The 18609-nt window shown below is 40.3% G+C and overlaps 1 protein-coding gene across 2 annotated transcripts in view; it reads left to right on the forward strand.

The window, feature by feature from the left end:
* The window catches only part of EFHB (EF-hand domain family member B), a 31485-nt gene that overhangs the window by 9907 nt on the left and 2969 nt on the right, over nucleotides 1–18609 (forward strand). Inside the window, exons 2-10 of one of the 2 annotated variants that reach the window (XM_072153650.1) lie at nucleotides 6054–6197; nucleotides 6546–6726; nucleotides 8508–8618; nucleotides 9549–9678; nucleotides 10159–10242; nucleotides 13093–13160; nucleotides 13948–14102; nucleotides 16300–16486; nucleotides 17975–18121. In XM_072153650.1, coding sequence (XP_072009751.1) covers nucleotides 6054–6197; nucleotides 6546–6726; nucleotides 8508–8618; nucleotides 9549–9678; nucleotides 10159–10242; nucleotides 13093–13160; nucleotides 13948–14102; nucleotides 16300–16486; nucleotides 17975–18121 — 1207 coding nt within the window. The remainder of the gene's footprint in view (nucleotides 1–6053; nucleotides 6198–6545; nucleotides 6727–8507; nucleotides 8619–9548; nucleotides 9679–10158; nucleotides 10243–13092; nucleotides 13161–13947; nucleotides 14103–16299; nucleotides 16487–17974; nucleotides 18122–18609) is intronic. The other variant, XM_072153651.1, reaches the window with a different exon arrangement.

Below are 18609 nucleotides of genomic sequence, written 5' to 3' on the forward strand. Positions count from 1 at the left end.
TGTAAAGGTATTGACAGCACCCAGTCTCCAGAAAGCTGGAGGTCTCAGAGGTAGTGCCTCAAATTTAATAACCAAAAGTTGGTATGTAGACATGTGGGGGAACTCATCTAAAGCTTATATTCAACTATACATTCATTAATCAATCACTAAACAAATGTTTAACTTTTTAGTCAATACTATTTTTAAAAATATGTTAAACAGAAAGGGGTATTCTCATAACAAGAAAGGGGGTCACCTAACCACCATCTTGCTGCTGCGAGAAGTTAAAGAGGATCATTCACCACCCCCAAATTATTAAATCTAACATTCCAGAATGTGGGGGTTTGTAGAATGGTTCAGGGGCACTTTGAATTTTATTCCTAGCCCCCTCCGTTACCGAGAAATCAGCACCGTTCTCTGACCATTCAATGTATTGGATCGTCATAGTGAAGTATGGGGAGTGTGTATACTAATATACTAATCTTCTCTGGCACCGTCCAATCAAGGGCGACAGTCACTGTGAACGTGCATAGCATCTCCTTCCTATATGTCTCCTAATGTGCAGAGCATCTCCTCCCTATATGCGTCCTAATGTGCAGAGCATCTCCTCCCTATATGCGTCCTAATATGCAGAGCATCTCCTCCCTACATACCTCCTAATGTGCAGAGCATCTCCTCCCTATATGTCTCCTAATGTGCAGAGAATCTCCTCCCTATATACCTCCTAATGTCCAGAGCATCTCCTCCCTGTATACCTCCTAATGTGCAGAGCATCTCCTCCCTATATACCTCCTAATGTGCAGAGCATCAACTCCCTATATACCTCCTAATGTGCAGAGCATCTCCTTCCTATATACCTCCTAATGTGCAGAGCATCTCCTCCCTATATACCTCCTAATGTGCAGAGCATCTCCTCCCTATATGCGTCCTAATGTGAAGAGCATCTACTTCCTATTGTGCAGAGCATCTCCTCCCTATATGTCTGCTAATGTGCAGAGCATCTCCTCCCTATATACCTCCTAATGTGCAGTGCATCTCCTCCCTATATACCTCCTAATGTGCAGAGCATCTCCTCCCTATATGTCTCCTAATGTGCAGAGCATCTCCTCCCTATATACCTCCTAATGTGCAGAGCATCTCCTCCCTATATACCTCCTAATGTTCAGAGCATCTCCTCCCTATATACCTCCTAATGTGCAGAGCATCTCCTCCCTATATGCGTCCTAATGTGCAGAGCATCTCCTCCCTATATGCGTCCTAATGTGCAGAGCATCTCCTCCCTATATACCTCCTAATGTGCAGAGCATCTCCTTCCTATATGTCTCCTAATGTGCAGAGCATCTCCTCCCTATATACCTCCTAATGTGCAGAGCATCTCCTCCCTATATACCTCCTAATGTGCAGAGCATCTCCTCCCTATATACCTCCTAATGTGCAGGGTATCTCCTCCCTATATGTCTCCTAGTGTGCAGAGCATCTCCTCCCTATATACCTCCTAATGTGCAGAGCATCTCCTTCCTATATAGCTCCTAATGTGCAGAGCATCTCCTTCCTATATAGCTCCTAATGTGCAGGGCATCTCTTCCCTATATACCTCCTAATGTGCAGAGCATCTCCTCCCTATATACCTCCTAATGTGCAGAGCATCTCCTCCCTATATACCTCCTAATGTGCAGAGCATCTCCTTCCTATATAGCTCCTAATGTGCAGGGCATCTCTTCCCTATATACCTCCTAATGTGCAGAGCATCTCCTCCCTATATACCTCCTAATGTGCAGAGCATCTCCTCCCTATATACCTCCTAATGTGCAGAGCATCTCCTCCCTATATACCTCCTAATGTGCAGGGTATCTCCTCCCTATATGTCTCCTAGTGTGCAGAGCATCTCCTCCCTATATACCTCCTAATGTGCAGAGCATCTCCTTCCTATATAGCTCCTAATGTGCAGAGCATCTCCTTCCTATATAGCTCCTAATGTGCAGGGCATCTCTTCCCTATATACCTCCTAATGTGCAGAGCATCTCCTCCCTATATACCTCCTAATGTGCAGAGCATCTCCTCCCTATATACCTCCTAATGTGCAGAGCATCTCCTCCCTATATACCTCCTAATGTGCAGGGTATCTCCTCCCTATATGTCTCCTAATGTGCAGAGCATCTCCTCCCTATATACCTCCTAATGTGCAGAGCATCTCCTCCCTATATACCTCCTAATGTGCAGAGCATCTCCTCCCTATATACCTCCTAATGTGCAGAGCATCTCCTCCCTATATACCTCCTAATGTGCAGAGCATCTCCTCCCTATATGTCTCCTAATGTGCAGAGCATCTCCTCCCTATATACCTCCTAATGTGCAGAGCATCTCCTTCCTATATAGCTCCTAATGTGCAGAGCATCTCCTTCCTATATAGCTCCTAATGTGCAGAGCATCTCTTCCCTATATACCTCCTAATGTGCAGAGCATCTCTTCCCTATATACCTCCTAATGTGCAGAGCATCTCCTCCCTATATACCTCCTAATGTGCAGAGCATCTCCTCCCTATATACCTCCTAATGTGCAGAGCATCTCCTCCCTATATGTCTCCTAATGTGCAGAGCATCTCCTCCCTATATACCTCCTAATGTGCAGAGCATCTCCTTCCTATATAGCTCCTAATGTGCAGAGCATCTCCTCCCTATATACCTCCTAATGTGCAGAGCATCTCCTTCCTATATACCTTGTAATGTGAAGAGCACAGGCAGAGTGGTCCCGCTAGCTGTAGCATATAGAGAGACCACTCTGCATGTTCACTGTGCCTAAGGAAGGTCTTTTTTTACACTGTCCGCCACCGATTGGACGATGTCAGAGAAGATTAGCATACTCCTCTCTGCCGTTTCGGTACATTGAATGGTCAGAGAACGGGGCTTATATCTCGGTAACGGTGGGGGCTAGGAATACAATTCAAAGTGCCCCTGAATCAGTGTGCAAGCCCCTACATTCTAGTATGTTAGATTTAAAGGGGTTTTCCAGGAATAAGCTTAATTTTTATACAAATGGGTACTCAAAATATAAGCTAATATGTAATTAGTTGTTATTTAAAATTTTGCTCTCCTTAGCAGAAAAATGCTGGTGACATGCACTGTGATGGAGAATTAAAATGCTACTGGCCCTTTAACCCGTCCGTTAATTTCCTCCGCACGGTCCGTAACAGAGCGGACACAGGAAAGAAGATGGCCGCTGGTCACATGTCCACATCACGTGTCCTGCACCTGCCTGGGCAGGTCATGTGATCACCACTATGTTTGGCTGTAGTCCGTTGGTTGCAGTGCATCCAGTATGGCCGGTGTTGTGGTGATGGCAGTTACACATCATTGCTATGGTAACAGAGCAAGAAAACCTGTTACATCATCACTGGGAGCAGAGCACAAGAGGGGGGAGGAGTTACTGAGAACTAAAGGATCATGGAACTTGTAGTTTCCAGTGGCGGCCATCTTAGTGATAACTCCACCTACTTTAGAGAGGCCATAAATTTTGTAAATCATAAAATCAAACTATTTCAGCTCTGTTTTGTGACTAATGATATTGAGTATTGTTGTATTCATTTATTTATATCATCATGGGTTTTTGTGTCAGACGTTCATATTCCCGGAATACCCCTTTAATAAGTTGGGCTTGTGAAAGGTCCTCTTTAAGAGCCTGTGTATGTACATCTCTGTCCTAATATCCTTTATAAATGCCATGAATGACCCAAATGGAAACACCCGCTTAAGCCTCATGCCTACAGCTGTTATCCATTAATTCACCTGATATCACATTGACAAATTCATTTCTATTGGGTCCCCCACATGGGCAGTAGTTTTAAGGGATCTGTGTGTGAGCTGCCTACTCAATGCCGCAAAACTCTTAGCAGGTCCTTTTCCTGTGTTTGCGCCTCGCGGCTCAGACAGCCTTTTTCACCGACATTGGCGCATGAACAAACCTCACTCATGACTCGGATGACACACGGACCGCCAGAGGACCATAGAAAGTACACGTGCGTGTGCAGAAGGGGTACGTCTGTACATATTAGGATGTTGTACTACTACATGCCCTACTTAGAAACATATCACTATAGACCCCTATTATCTCAATGGCTCGGGGGCCGCCCATGCCTGAACACACACTATACTTCAAAGTGCACGGTTTTGTTTTAATGAAACTGAAGCAAAAAGACATTGACCTCAACACGAGGACAAAGCAGGAATCACAAAAGGAGCAAATTACTCTGGAAACGCTGCTGCCGACTGAGCAAAGGAGATAAGGTTGATAAATGTCACCCATCAGCGGTCACGTTCTCTCTTACACTTTAATTGATGAATCATTTATGGAGGGTTACTATTTCCAGTGGTATGTGCCTGAGGCGTACAGTACCGTGCGGTCTAAGAAACCTTTTATACCCAGCCATTGTACAGTATATACACCAGCAGATGGAAACAATTCATGCTTCACTTTTTAAGATATTTTCCTTACATTCTTAGGTTTTGGAATATTGGATCTACAGTTTCTGATGGTTTATATTGAAATATTGAACTAATGTTTAAGCTTTCTACCATATATGCAGTGTAACATTAAAATAAACTGCTCAAGTATCACTTTACATGCTAAAATGATTTAGTATAGAATTATTTCTTCCTTTCAGCAGTTCTGACCATGCAAAGTTGCAGACATTGCTAAGTATTGGCCATGGAGATCTGTATTACAATATCTCTGTGTGTATTGAAAGTAGCAGAAAGACTTGGGAGAAAAAAATTTATATTCCAGTATTGTAGCTGGACTTGGTGCACTAGGGCGAGATCTTTCAGCATGGCTCCTCCTCTAGCCACAGCTACAGCAGGCCTGTGGTTAGATGTTACAGCAGAGGGGAGGGGCTGGGTAGCTGTACTCAAAGTCCAGCTACAATATTAATTCACAGTTTTGCTGCTACAACCAATGCACACAAAACTCATGGTTACATATATCTCCAGGTCTGCTACCTAATACTTTTTGCATCTTTGTATGGTCAGGGCTACTAGTAGACTTAATTTAAGTATTTAAGGTTAGATGCTTCTCTGCAGGCTTTTAATTTATGATCACGGTGGGCAGGATGGGGTGGAGATACCTCAGCCCGGACCATTGACTGTAGGTTATACAAGTTACAGCAGAATTCCACACAAAACTTGACCTCTGGTAGCATTCAACTGGGCCTAAGATCTACTAAGATGGGGAACCTCTTACAATGTCCAGCACATCGTGGCATCATGGATGTGGACCAGGGGTCCTCCCCCTTTCTCAAGCATTTCTCATGTGGGAGGTAACCGGAGGAAACCCACACAAACACTGAGAGAACATACAAACTCTTTGCAGATGTTGACCTGGATGGGACTTGAATCCAGGACCCCAGCACTGCCAGGCTGTAGTGCTAATCATTGTTCCTTCTCCACCACTGCAAGATCTCCTTTGAGACCTTCAAACGCTCCATCCCAACATTTGCTGTAATGATGGCTAGGGCTTGCATTGCCCTCATGTGGAAGGAACCGGATCCTCCATGTATTTCTCTCTGGTACTCTAAGATGTACGTTGTCATGAACATAGAGGACATGATGGCGACAGTACATGGCACAGTTGCCAAATTTTACAAAATCTGACACTAATGGAGTTTCATGGTTCTGTGGAGTACCATAAATTTGTGAATGACCAGAATGTCACTTCTCCGGAATAATATGGCCTGTTGTATCAGTGGGTGAGGAGACCTCTCACCCTTACTTCTTCCCCCCTTTTCTCTCTTTTTGTCATTTTGCTATATGCTCCTACTTCATTTTAGTGCCCTTTTGTTGGGCCTGTTTTACCATGAAAATAGAAGGGTAGGATCCTAATAAAGCAATAATGCGGATATGTGACAGATTTTCATCATATTATTTCTTGTATTTTGTTGTTGCAGGATTCATGTAGTCGCTAATAAAGAATTCGTAAAACTATATAAATACTTAAAAATGTTGTGTGAAAGTGAACATCCCTTTTATCCAATCTTTTGTTTTTACTAGATAATTCACATTGATCTTTGTTTTACTTGATTTTAGCCTTCTACTCCTCCTGTTGTGCAGAAGTTTATAAATACAAGACGCCCCAATCCAGGTGCACAAACTATCTTCTATGGAAAGGCCAATGATCCTAAGAAGGAAAACTACATCACTCATGGTGTGTGCACCCGTCCTTCATTAAGTGTAAGTTATCCATCTTTCAATAGACTTTAATTGGGAATTGCTTGAACTAGTATAGTAACAAAGAACAAAAACTTGTTATCACCATGACAATAGATTAGCTACTCTATACAAAGAATTGGAATTCAATACAAAATCATGTCACACAAATTATTCCAGAAATGAACTGTAGATAAGAAGTCTACTAATATCTTTATATAAAAAAAGGAAAAAATCATGCAATTTGTGCTTTTTTTTACCATATTCTTCCTTATATTTTTTTCAATCCACATTATGTTTTTTTCTGTGATGTATTAGTGTGTATAATCAGTGTTGTAATATTCTTTATTTGTGTCCTTCTTTATCATTTAGGCTGGTTCATTAATAAATAGGCCACTAAGAACCCTGTTCCAACAAAAGCTATTGGAGAAGAAAGAATCAATATATTCTAGCGTTGGGAGATCTCCTCTTGGAAAATCTTATGATCAGTCGGTGGCGTTCCCATCTAGCATCAACTTTACTGAAACTACATTTGGGCGGAAATATCAACGCAGTTAGTATTAGTTTTATTTCATTTTGTATCAGTTTATTTCAATATAAATCAGATGTGTTTGTTTTTTTGGATGACATAAACAAATGTATAACTCAGTTGGATAAGATAAGTTATCAGTTGTAAAAACATTCACAACTATTTCAAATTAAACTTAATTTTGTTGAATTTTGTTGATACAAAATCAGGAAAACTGTAAGAAAAAAGGGATTACTGGCCTACTGTGCTATGCTGTTTTTAAAATCCGATACAAGTAAAAAGGAATTATAGAAACCACATAACCTCGAGAAGTCACTGTCCCTGTGACTTCTTCCTGGCTTTGATATACTGATGGATATTCTTATATCCAGCTTAAAGGACTGATAACAGAAGACCCCTATAAACAGTAACCACTGTATATATTATATAGATCATTTAAAAAAATGTAGCGTTTCTGTAATAATAAAAGTAATAATAATAATATACTGTAAAAACAAAAAAAAGTAACTTTCAAAATGTCATATTCTCATTCTCACACTAGTAGTCAGTCAATGACATAGACAGACATAAGTGACATCTAGTATCTAGTACCTTACAGGTACTTACGATTTATCCTGGCCATGGTTTATCTCTGCTGAATTCACAGTCAAAAGTCTTCCGCTCCATGCAGCACATCTCCACACAGCGCCCCTAAAAAACAGTCACTTAAAGTATAATGGATTGTGTTCCCAAATATATATTATCCACAACTAAACACGCTATTCCCAACATAAAACATCCTATATATATATACCCCCAAATAAATTATAGTATCTACAGCACCATGATATATTATGTATAACACACCCCCTGAACTACAGCACCTTGCTAATTTATATACATACCTGTCTTATATACATTTCCCCTAATTTATTTATAACAGCCCCTATATACATATTCCCACATTAAATTATCTACAGTACTCTATATAAGGCAGTATATAGAGCCACACCTCCCTCAGTATACACAGCCTCCCTCCCCCGCAGTATACACAGCCTCCCCCCCTCGTAGTTTACACGGCCTCCCTCCCTCGTAGTTTACACAGCCTCTCTACCGCATAGTATACACAGCCTCCCTCCACCGTAGTATACACAGTCTCCCCCGTAGTATACACAGTCTACCCCATTGTATACACAGCCTCCCCAGTAGTATACATAGCCTCCCCAGTAGTATACACAGCTTCCCCCATAGTATATACAGCCATGACACCACAAAAAATAATAAACTTGGTAATTACCTCCAGCCCCGCTGCACCCCTGCAGCTTCTCGTCCTCTTCTGCCCCAAAATGCCGACATCCGAGTTGTCTGCAGTGACACGGGCCGAAGTGCTTGGTGTTGTCCACAGCATTTGGCCAGTCCGTACTACCAGTGATTTGCCGCTCCCAAAAAGGGTCTGCAATATGTTGCCTGAGGCATGGACTTGATCATAGATGGAAAGGTCTAGTGGTGCTCAGATGAAGAGATGAACCCACAAAAATAGTAAAATGTTAATCTATGCATATCTGGTATGGTGGAGCTAAGTAAGTACATTTTATTTATTATCCCCTTCCCTGCCTTAGTCCCTCAGAGGTTTTCTAGGTAAGCTGAAAAAACCCTTCAATTATTTAATTATTTTTAAGACTTGGAGTATTATGTTATCGCTGTTTTTAGAAATGTATTTGTATAGAAAAGAGTAATGTGTTATACTACCGTAATTAAATTCTTCTTTTTAGTGTAATGGCAATAAAATATTAATTAATTACATCTTTCCCTTGAAATGCATTAAGGTTTATCAGCAGGTGTTCTTATTAATCCTACTAAAAGCGTGCAAGAAATAGAGGAAGAATGGCATAAAGGACATGATCTGTATGTGGTTACACATAATGATTATGACGTTGGTGAGTGGATCATATATTTCACAGCTACAGTTTAAAGGAAAATTTGCTGCAGGTCTTATTTCTTTGTTATGTCTCTACAATTCTGTAAATGAAAGGTTTAGATGACTAAAAATGAAAAGTTTTTCATTACAGTATCTGTATTAATTCCTCACGGCTTCCAAGGTTTCTGTGTGTTGTTTTCTTGCTGTCTTGCAGCAGGAAGCTTCATAATTTACTTCCTGTAGATAAACACCGGTCCATGGTCATGTGATGTCACACAGGTGCACAGCTCGTTATATCACAGAGAGTAATCAGAGCTGTGTGATATAACAAGCCGTGCACCTGTGTGATATCACGTGACCATAGAAGTAACATTACAGGAAGTAAACATGAATGCTTCCTATAGAAAGGCAGCAAGCAGAGATCTAGAATACAGTGAGGAATTAATACAGAAAGTATTTTGGAAAATTGTATAACCTTTTATTACACAAACCATATTAATTTTTTGCTGTATTGTGCTTAAAATGGACAACCCCTTTAAGTTTGACCAGATATGGTCCAGTAGTAAGTGGAGAAGTATACATAATATGAGAAAGTTCTCCAGGTCTAAATGCCAAATGATTAATGCTACATTGTGGAAATCTCATATGTTTCTCCACCTTCTGAGCAAGGCTTCATACACACGGCTGCGCACAGCGACACAGTTGTGTGTATACCCCATATCTCTGTATTAGACATTTGCATTGCATACACCAATGCATAAACCATACCTCACCAAGAACTCGCTGACTCGTCTCTTTCGATTGACATGGGTCAATATCTGCTGGGCCAGATGCTATTTGTGGCACACATGTGGCAAGTGTACATAAAGGCTGTAACAGATGAGGGACTGAATTTCAGCTTTTATTTTTTTGTGGTGTATTTCGATGTAATATGTTTCTTATATCCTAGGAGAGTTAAGAAACAGAAAATATGACTGGACCAAATATAAAAAAGACAACAAATTTGGAATAGAAACACCTCACTTCAATGATGGAAGACATGTTGCAAGAAGCTTACGGTGGATTCAAGAAATGAAAACGTAGGTTCTCCAACACTGAACCAATCTTCATTTAATAAAGTACTCTCTTTCAGCACATCCCCCCTCCCTCTGCCCTGCTGTAATCTCACAAAGTGGAGGATGGAAAACTCTTGGGCAATGTAGCAGTCTGTGAAGCCACAGCATGGAGGGGCTCTGGTAACATCCCCAAAGCCCTTCTAGCTGAGAAGCATAATATTAAACGTGGATTACCACAGTCACAGTGCCTGGATCTATGATTAAGTGTCCCTGGTAAATCATCAATATCAAATTCCTGGAAAACTTAATTTTTAATCTGTGGACATTCACACATTTCATGTAAAGCAATGTAACTGGCTTGTGTATGTCATTATCTTGTGTCGTATGGGCAGGAAGGTTCTCATTGCTCTGCAATCTCACAATATAAACATCAGATGCTTCAGTTTTCTACTTTTCATGTAAAAAAGAATCATAGAAAATGACTCTTTAATGTTTATTCTTTAGGAAAGAAGCAGCTAACATAGTTTCCAAGAGAGTTGACGATTTCCGAGAGCGCTCACAGCATCAACTTGGGAAGGTTCTGGACCCGTAAGTACCACAAAGCTTCATTATCATCCTACAGCTACATCAGGTTGGCCTAATACTTTATATTGTTGACTGAATGCTTATATCCTCCTTTAGCTAATCCTTTCAGCCACTATATGTACGATTGGTACAGTCAATCATGTTCTTCATGGGGAGAGAGAAGGAAGTTTATGAGTTCTGACCTCCTATCACAAGAACAATAGTTTCTATCACCAATCTTTTACATCATTAAACCACCAGTACTCTCAGTTCAGGGTATGAAACATCCTTTTGAGAATTCCCTCTTTTATGTTAAAAGTCATCCTATTCCCTATTTAAAAAAATCTCCTCCAAAGTCACATGCAAATAAGCTGAATGAGTCAGAAATGAGTCAAGTTGAGAGGCTGAAGGGGAAGCATCACTTAAGATGCCCATATCTTGGGCTCTGTGTTACCTAGAACCATTGGTTGAGGATCTCTTCTTTCAAATCGCATCAGGACCGAATTCCTACTATGTCTTACAATGAAATCAACCACTCTGATAACCAGTATTTTGACCAAAAATACTCAGTGGTCGGCGTTTGCATCCTGATGCAGGATCCTCTTTTCGTTAGCCATAGGACCATGTCATTTTGCTAAAAAACTACTTTTAAAATTAAGCAAAACATTCTCCGCCACTTCTGTGTATTCTTGGCTCTATCTTTGCTCATAATTAGGCATACGTCCTGTGTATGCACCCACACCCTCCCATTCCTCTGCCCGAGAGAATGAGGGAGTCGGTGTATTCCAGAGCAGGCAGGAGGTGTGCCTAATTATGAGCAGGAGTTTTAAAAGTTGTTTTTTGGGGAAAATGGTTTTATGGCTAATTAATTATATCAACCTGCATCAGGGTGCAAACGCCGACCAGTGAGTATGTTTGGTTAAAATACTGGTTATCAAATTGGTTGATTTCCTTTAATTGCCCAGATCTCCAGTTCTGTAGCACAAATAACCACAAGTCTGATTTGATTCTCATTTTTAATATGATACCAAAAGCATGGTTCTAGAGATGGGCAGAGATAGGGGCACCTGAATTAACACTTGCCATCCAGCCTCTAATAGTGACTCCTCTCAGGCAAAAAAGTGACTCTCCTCAGCTCAATTGCATAGGACAATTGATTTACATTTTTATAGGTAAGAAAGTAAAATTTAATAGCAAAAATGGTGTGATATAAAGGACATTCATACCTAACATAAGAGGTCTGTTAGTTTAGTGGTGTAAAACCTGATGACAGTGTCCTTCCAAAGGGTATCATCAATAGACTACAATATGAATCAAAAAAGACTCTTTTAAAACTGAGCAACATTTCACTACTGTATGTCTATTATATTTACATTATATTCGTATTTCTCATATATTTCTTCATTTGTAACTATCATTTAGTATCACATTTATCATTCTGACATTTGGAGGATAAATGTACTTTTATGTGACTTTGTTGTCCTCATGGCTTATCGCCCCTGTAATAGGTACATTCATACCGCAGTCTACAATGTATTCTTCATCATCAATGAATTCCTTGTTTCATAACTTCAGTAAAAAAAAGTGGTAAACCCCAGTGACTGATACTGGGATAAGTGAGATAAGATTTCCTTTAAGCGAAAGCAGAAAATAATTGACACTACTGACACCAATTATTTCAGAACCCCATACAAGAAAATGTTACCACCTCAAACCATATGACTTATGAATATGAGGCACATATGGAAGTTAGGCCTCATGCACACAAACATGTCAAAACTCTCTGAATAGGTTCTTGTTGCAGTATTCTGAGCTTGTGAGCCACACCTAGGGCTGTTCTTCTTGAGGCTTACGCTGCAGAGTTTAGTTCCCTTGGCTGAGCTGGGTGTGTGTTATGTGGAAAGCTGGGTTGCTTTATTCTTGGAGCTTTGGAGCTTTTATTCTTGGAGCTTTGTGTGTGTCAGGGGTGATCTAAGTGATGGTAGGCCAGAGACGTCATCCAGAAACTCCACTTATACCTGTTCTTGGCTACACTTGGGTGCTATTTATACTTGTATCTTGTTATTTGTTGTCCTACCTCCTCAACTGTGCTATTGCTATATTTTTAACATTTTTCAGTATTTTGACTAATCTTTGCCTCACGATTCTGTACTTTTCTGCCATTTTGGGTTTTGACCCAGATATTCTGACTCGGCTTGTGTTTGTCTGTCTGTCTCTTTCTCTTTGTTTCTCATCTGCACATACTCAGAGTAGGGGCAAGTTGTCCCCTGCGGGTAAGTGCAGTGCGGGCAATTAGGCAGGGACAGGAATAATGGGTTAACTCATTGCCTGCACCTCATTCTCTGTCTTGACAACCTGCAAATGAACCATAAATGGGTCATGTCTGCTGCTGTAAATGACTAATGGACATGTGGAAAGTTGTTTTTCAAGCTTATGCTAAACCTTTGCCCTTTGTTCTTTTAGTTACACCCCTGTTCCTAGGTCTAAAGTACATGTGTTCAACAATATTATAACCTTCAAATTAAAATTTAGTCAAAATAAACCATTGAATTATATATTTTTTGAAGGTACTGTATTAGTAGTGTTCCTAATTCTAAAAATGGTATTAATCCTTTAAATCACTGGCCAATGACAGAGCTTTAACAGAAAAAAATTTTCCTTGGATCTTGGTATGTGCTGTCCAAAGGATTTTGCTCATTCACCGCCAAGTGCCCTTTACTTGCCCATAGCAGACTCCTTTCCACTAAAAACCAAGGTTCCAATGAATATATGGGTCCCCTATAAAAAGGAAATGTGAATTATCAATCTTACATTGTCGATACTACTGCCATATTTCCCACTGTTAGCTGTGTAAATATTGTATATATTTTGCAGGATTGCAGACACTTTGAAGGTCCCCGCTGATCATACCTTTGGAATTCTGCTTCAACCTGAGAAATATGGTAACAATAATTTTTTTTAGTATTTTAGTAACCATAATTTGTCTTTAAGAAATTTTTTGTGCTCTTTCTTCTGTAAAGTGGGAAAACATGCAAAGTCTTGTTACTCTATGCATGCCATAAATGAGGTTATACATAATTATTCTATTTGAGAGATGGCATGCTTACCATATGTAAAACTTTGAAAGGCTCCGCCTAATAACAAACACAAATTATAGAAGTAACCGCAGTGGGGCACATTTACTTACCCGGCCGCTGGAGTTCACAGAACGTGCATTTTCCGATGATAATGCACTGTGCCGCAATTCAGTAAGATTGTGCGCCCGATATCCTGCATGTGTCGCTTCCCCACTCAGGTCCGACGGAGTTCACCTTCTTCTTCATGGTGCATGTAAGTGCTTAGGCTTGCAACACAGTTTGAAAGTTAAATTCCACGCTCAGTCCGAATCAGTAAGACAGTCCAGCACGCCCTCCAATTTGTCTCACATGGAAGAAAGCGCAAAAATCACAGGGCAGACACCTGTTAAATATCTGTCCAAGCCAGAAAAATTGAGCAGCGCGACCCTTAGTAAATGAGCCCCAGTAAAGCATAGTTCACATTACAGTTATAGAGAGAAGTCAGGAGCATCTGCCCAGTGATCAGACTGGTATCCTACAATATCCTATGGTAACTTTAGGACATCCTTTTAATAGTGATCAAATAAAAATATTAATTAGAGTAGCCATGTAAATGATTATTTTGAAAACTGGGATATGATTTATCCTTAAATCCTCTTTTCCTCTCTCTCAGGAGTTGGAGACATTCTTCACTACCGAAGCCCTAAAGATTTTCAGCGCGGCAAAGAGAAGCAAATGGCCATATTGGCCACAGTTCAGCAACAGTTGAAGAAAGCAAATCACCGCAATTTTACCTCGTTACAGCAAGCTTTCAGGCATTATGACAAGGTTGGCAGCTGTACTCATTGTATTACTACTTGTGTGTATACACATCACCATGGTATAAGATTACAGAAGTGATTGACTGTGAGAAGATGCACATAGTAGGGCAAGAACATTCTAGATATGTGGAGCTCCTTTAGCTCTGTATTGTGTAATATGGAGGTATTTTGCTCCAGAATTACAAGACCAGCTCAGACACAGGCACTTCCTGCCGACAAGCAGCAGTGTACAGAGACTTACTCTACAAGCTACAGACAAATAAGGTATTTAGCCGAGAGGGAGGCATATAGCAGACCTGACTCTGTGTGTGGTATAGATGAGTTGGTAAAGTTGAGAGTGTCATTGTGTTTTATATCCATATTACGGATCTCATCATCTCTCATCTTTGATCTGTCTCCTTTCTCTTTTTCTATGTGTTGGATACTAATAGACTATTCAAAAGCTAAATAAAAGTGTAGATAAACTCTGTACCCTGATAATCTAAGCACATTGTCAGCTCACAGCATCTCATAGCACAGAGGAATCATGAAGTGTCTCCTTAAACAGATATAGGCGCTAAAACAACAATAAAACTGAATAAAATTGTAAAGTATGACAGTTAAAATGATCTTTATTGTGTAAACATCACTAGGGGGTTTAAATTTTAGAACTTCATGGGCAAACCCCTTTAAGGCTTGAATGAATTCCGCTATTAGGGTTGCTTTGAATATTTGTTTACCTCCTATAGTTGCTTCTTCTCCAACACAGAAAACCACCAGAGAAGCAGCCTAATGTCTCAGCGTATTTCTCTTGTGAATTCCCCTAGGTGGTTATTAACACAAGCTGAATTTAGAACCCTAAACCCCTCACCAATCCGTATGGGCCCATGGTTTAAGGTCCCAAATTGACCTGTATATTACACATCAGCAGACCCTGCACCTCCTCTCGCAATACCTAAAGTGTAGCGTAGCTGGGACACTCTCCTGCCTTCACTGTGCAAGCGCCGTACGTATGACACTTTCTCAAAGAAACCGGGGTATACGATTCTGGCTTCACTAGCCACAATGAGCTGTCGAGGTTAGCTTTGGGGGCAGGTAGATATAAATGTTTGGGTTTTTATAATGTGACTCTGTAGGGGATGATTTGGGACAATCAAACCACCTGTCCATAAGGACCTGAGCAATCAGCGCCACTATTTTCGGCTCATTGCTGTCATATGGGCAGTGCCAGGCCATCTGCTAGCCCAGGACCACCTATCTGACAGGTGCAGGCTAATTAGCATATTTAAAGGAAACCTACCACTGCTCGCATGATAAAATCATGCAAGCACATCACCCTGTAGGATATTTAATACTGATACCGGCACATACTTTGGTAAGGGACATCAGCCTTTAGTTTAGCTAAAAAAAAATCGATTTACCTACATATTCAAATGAGCCTTTGGTGCTACCCCTACGTCACTGGCCACCTTTTGTTCTCCTCTGATCGTTAATTATGCACGCCTCTGTCTTCCTATGAGCCCTCCATCTCGTTCCCGAGAGCCGTGATATCACATCTCTCTCTGCACTTATTGCCCATGCGCAGAAACAAGCTAGACAAAAAGTGACATCAAACACATTTGATTGGTAGGGGGCCATTGTACCCCAAATAAGCATGGCAGCCAATCACACATGCACCCTGCCGCGCTATTCATCTCTTTGGCGCTGAAGGACATAGCCACATTGTACTCAGCTAACACTATCGGTGCAATTGAAAGAGAATTTGGTAGCAATATGCATGTTCCACCTGCTCAATCCTTTTGTGGTGCAATGGGGGTTCAATTGACCCCCGTTCTTGTGATGCTTGTGAGTCTCACTATTGAGACTCCCAACAATCTGCAAGTTAGCCCCTCTTCTGTGGATTTGACTGGACAATCCTTTTAACACTCAGCTGGTGAATAAATCCATAAGGGGTTATTTATCATACACTGGCGTTCAGCGCACTACACGTGGGACACACCCACCCTCTGGCCGTCCGCACCCCCTTTTCACTTGAGGAAATATAGGCTAGCATTTACGATTGTTTCAGGGCTAATATTTTTGCACCAAGCAGATCATATACAAATGACATGTAGATGTTCCACTTATTTCACTACTGAGAACTCACCCTGCAGCATGAAATCAGCCTGAACATAATTAAGTTTCATCCCCTTGTTTTTATTGATGTTATTATGTTTTGTTCTTAGAATGGTGATGGAAAAATCGATAAGGACGATTTAAAAAAGGCATGTGACCAGTTTGGCCTCAATTTGGACCCGGTTATCCTGGACTCCCTAATACAGCACTGCGATGTAGACAAAGATGGTTTGATAAACTTCATAGAGTTTGCAAATTTTCTGAATTGGAAAGATAAAATGTCAATTGGAGATCCTGGTAAGAGAAACAAATAACATAGAAAGGTTGGGGGGATGGATTGTATATGCTACTCACTTCTAGTAACAGCAGTCAAGTTCAGTATAAATCCCAATTTGGGATTAAATGGATTAAAGTTAAAGGGAACCTTTCAGCAACAGTTTGAATAAATATATGATCCATCTTGTGTATACTGCTTCTCAGCATAATGACATACCTGTACAATCCTCATTTTCTAACAGCTTTTAGCTCTTAGCCTCTGTCTGCAAATTAGCAGTGCACTCTAAGCTGGTGGGCGCCCATCTATCTCCTATCTCCTCCATGGAGCTACTGTGTAATCTGACAACCCACAGAGTACAAAACAGATCAGGAGGAGGATAATAAGAGCCAACACAAGTGGAAAAATGGAAACTTTGTTCTTGTAAGATAAATTACGTTAAGATTTACACACAACAACAATGTAGAAATAATAAGTCAGGGTGTGCCAAAGCTTAATAAAATAAAATAGTAGTCAATGACTATTTGGGTGACATCCAAATCATATCATATCATGGATCATATCAAATTATAAATTATTTAGAGAAAACCATACCATCTACCATAGATCCAGACCCTGTGACTGTGGTAATCTTCTTATATTTGTTATCCTTGGTCTCCTTCTTTCTAAAATCAACTTATTATCCTAATGATCCAGAAGTGCTTCAGGGCAGCATTACCAGAGCCGCTCCATAGTGTAGATTCAGAGGCTGTTACAGTGTTCAGGAAGCACTGTAGGAGCAGGACAGAGGGTGCTTTTCTGATTTTGTTATCAGTAATACTGTAGCTTGTATTAAAGTTACACAGCACCTTTTACACTCATACTTACATATGGACTTACATACTGATTAATGGAAGAACAAATGAAAGTTAATAAAATGAACCAAAGTTCATCTGAACTTCTGAACCTAGAATCTGGTATAATCTATAGTTATAGAGAATACATTTACTCTCTTTAGCATGTCAGATCCTGTATCAACCTCTTCCACACAGTCGGAGTTGAGAAATGCCTCTACCTAATGCTGTCTAGCACCTAAAACTGTGATGATCCATGTATTAGTTTTTGCAGTTCTCACTGCCTGCTATGTTATCAACTAGTGTCATCTTAAAGTACAAAATCTCAGGTTCTAGAGGTTGTGCAGCCCGCTATACTGCTTATCAAGCAACCTTTTGGCTGCTACAGAACATATGAGTGTCTTTGGAAGGTTAAAATCAAGACATCTGCATATATTCTTATTAGTGGCCAACCCCTTGAAACTTTTATTTTGTTTTTAACTCTACAATATACAAATGTTTTGACTTCAACTACTTCTATTCATTGCATATATAATAACATGTAATGCATATAATAATATCAATGACTGGAATACCCTTGGAATACCCTAAGTTATATGTATTTTGTAACTTAACATTTCAGTAACTGTATATTTTTGTAAAATCTTAAAGAGCATGACTCTATATTTTCCCTTGAAGGTCATCTAAATCCTGAAGATCTTATTCTGGAAGAAGGAGCATCAGAAAAGACAGTCAGGACACTATCAAGGGGAAACCAAGCTCCTGAGTTTTACCAAACCTCATCTTCTAGGATCAATGCAGTTGTTGGAAGTCCAGGTTCTGTTTGTAAGTGAAGTCTTTAAAAACATGAAAACAAACAATAACAGTGTCTAGTAATAGTATGTCCATACTCATAGGAGAATCTGCCATATTTTATACTCTAAGACAGTGATGGCGAACCTTTTTGAGAACGAGTGCCCAAACTACAACCAAACCTACTTATTTAAATAGAAAGTGCCAACATGGCAATTTAAGCAGTAACATGTTACTACCTGTTTTGTCACGGTTTTTAATTGTATTGGTGACCTGAGGACACCAATGTAGTTGAAAGAAAGACAAGAAATTCAGATTATCATTGTAGCTTCCTTCCATGGTACGCTGAAGAGCAAGAATTGCAGTGCCCATAGCAGGAGCTCCAATAATAAAGCAGCCTTGTCTGCACCTCCTTGCTCCTCCTGTAGTCCTGGGCAGCTAACCATGTGTAGCTTTAAAATCGCTCTGATCACAGCACATCCTGGGTGGCCAGGGACTGCAGGAGGAGGCTTTGAGTTCTG

Source organism: Engystomops pustulosus, chromosome 5 (genome assembly GCF_040894005.1).
Source record: "Engystomops pustulosus chromosome 5, aEngPut4.maternal, whole genome shotgun sequence".
NCBI classification, from domain to species: domain Eukaryota; kingdom Metazoa; phylum Chordata; class Amphibia; order Anura; family Leptodactylidae; genus Engystomops; species Engystomops pustulosus.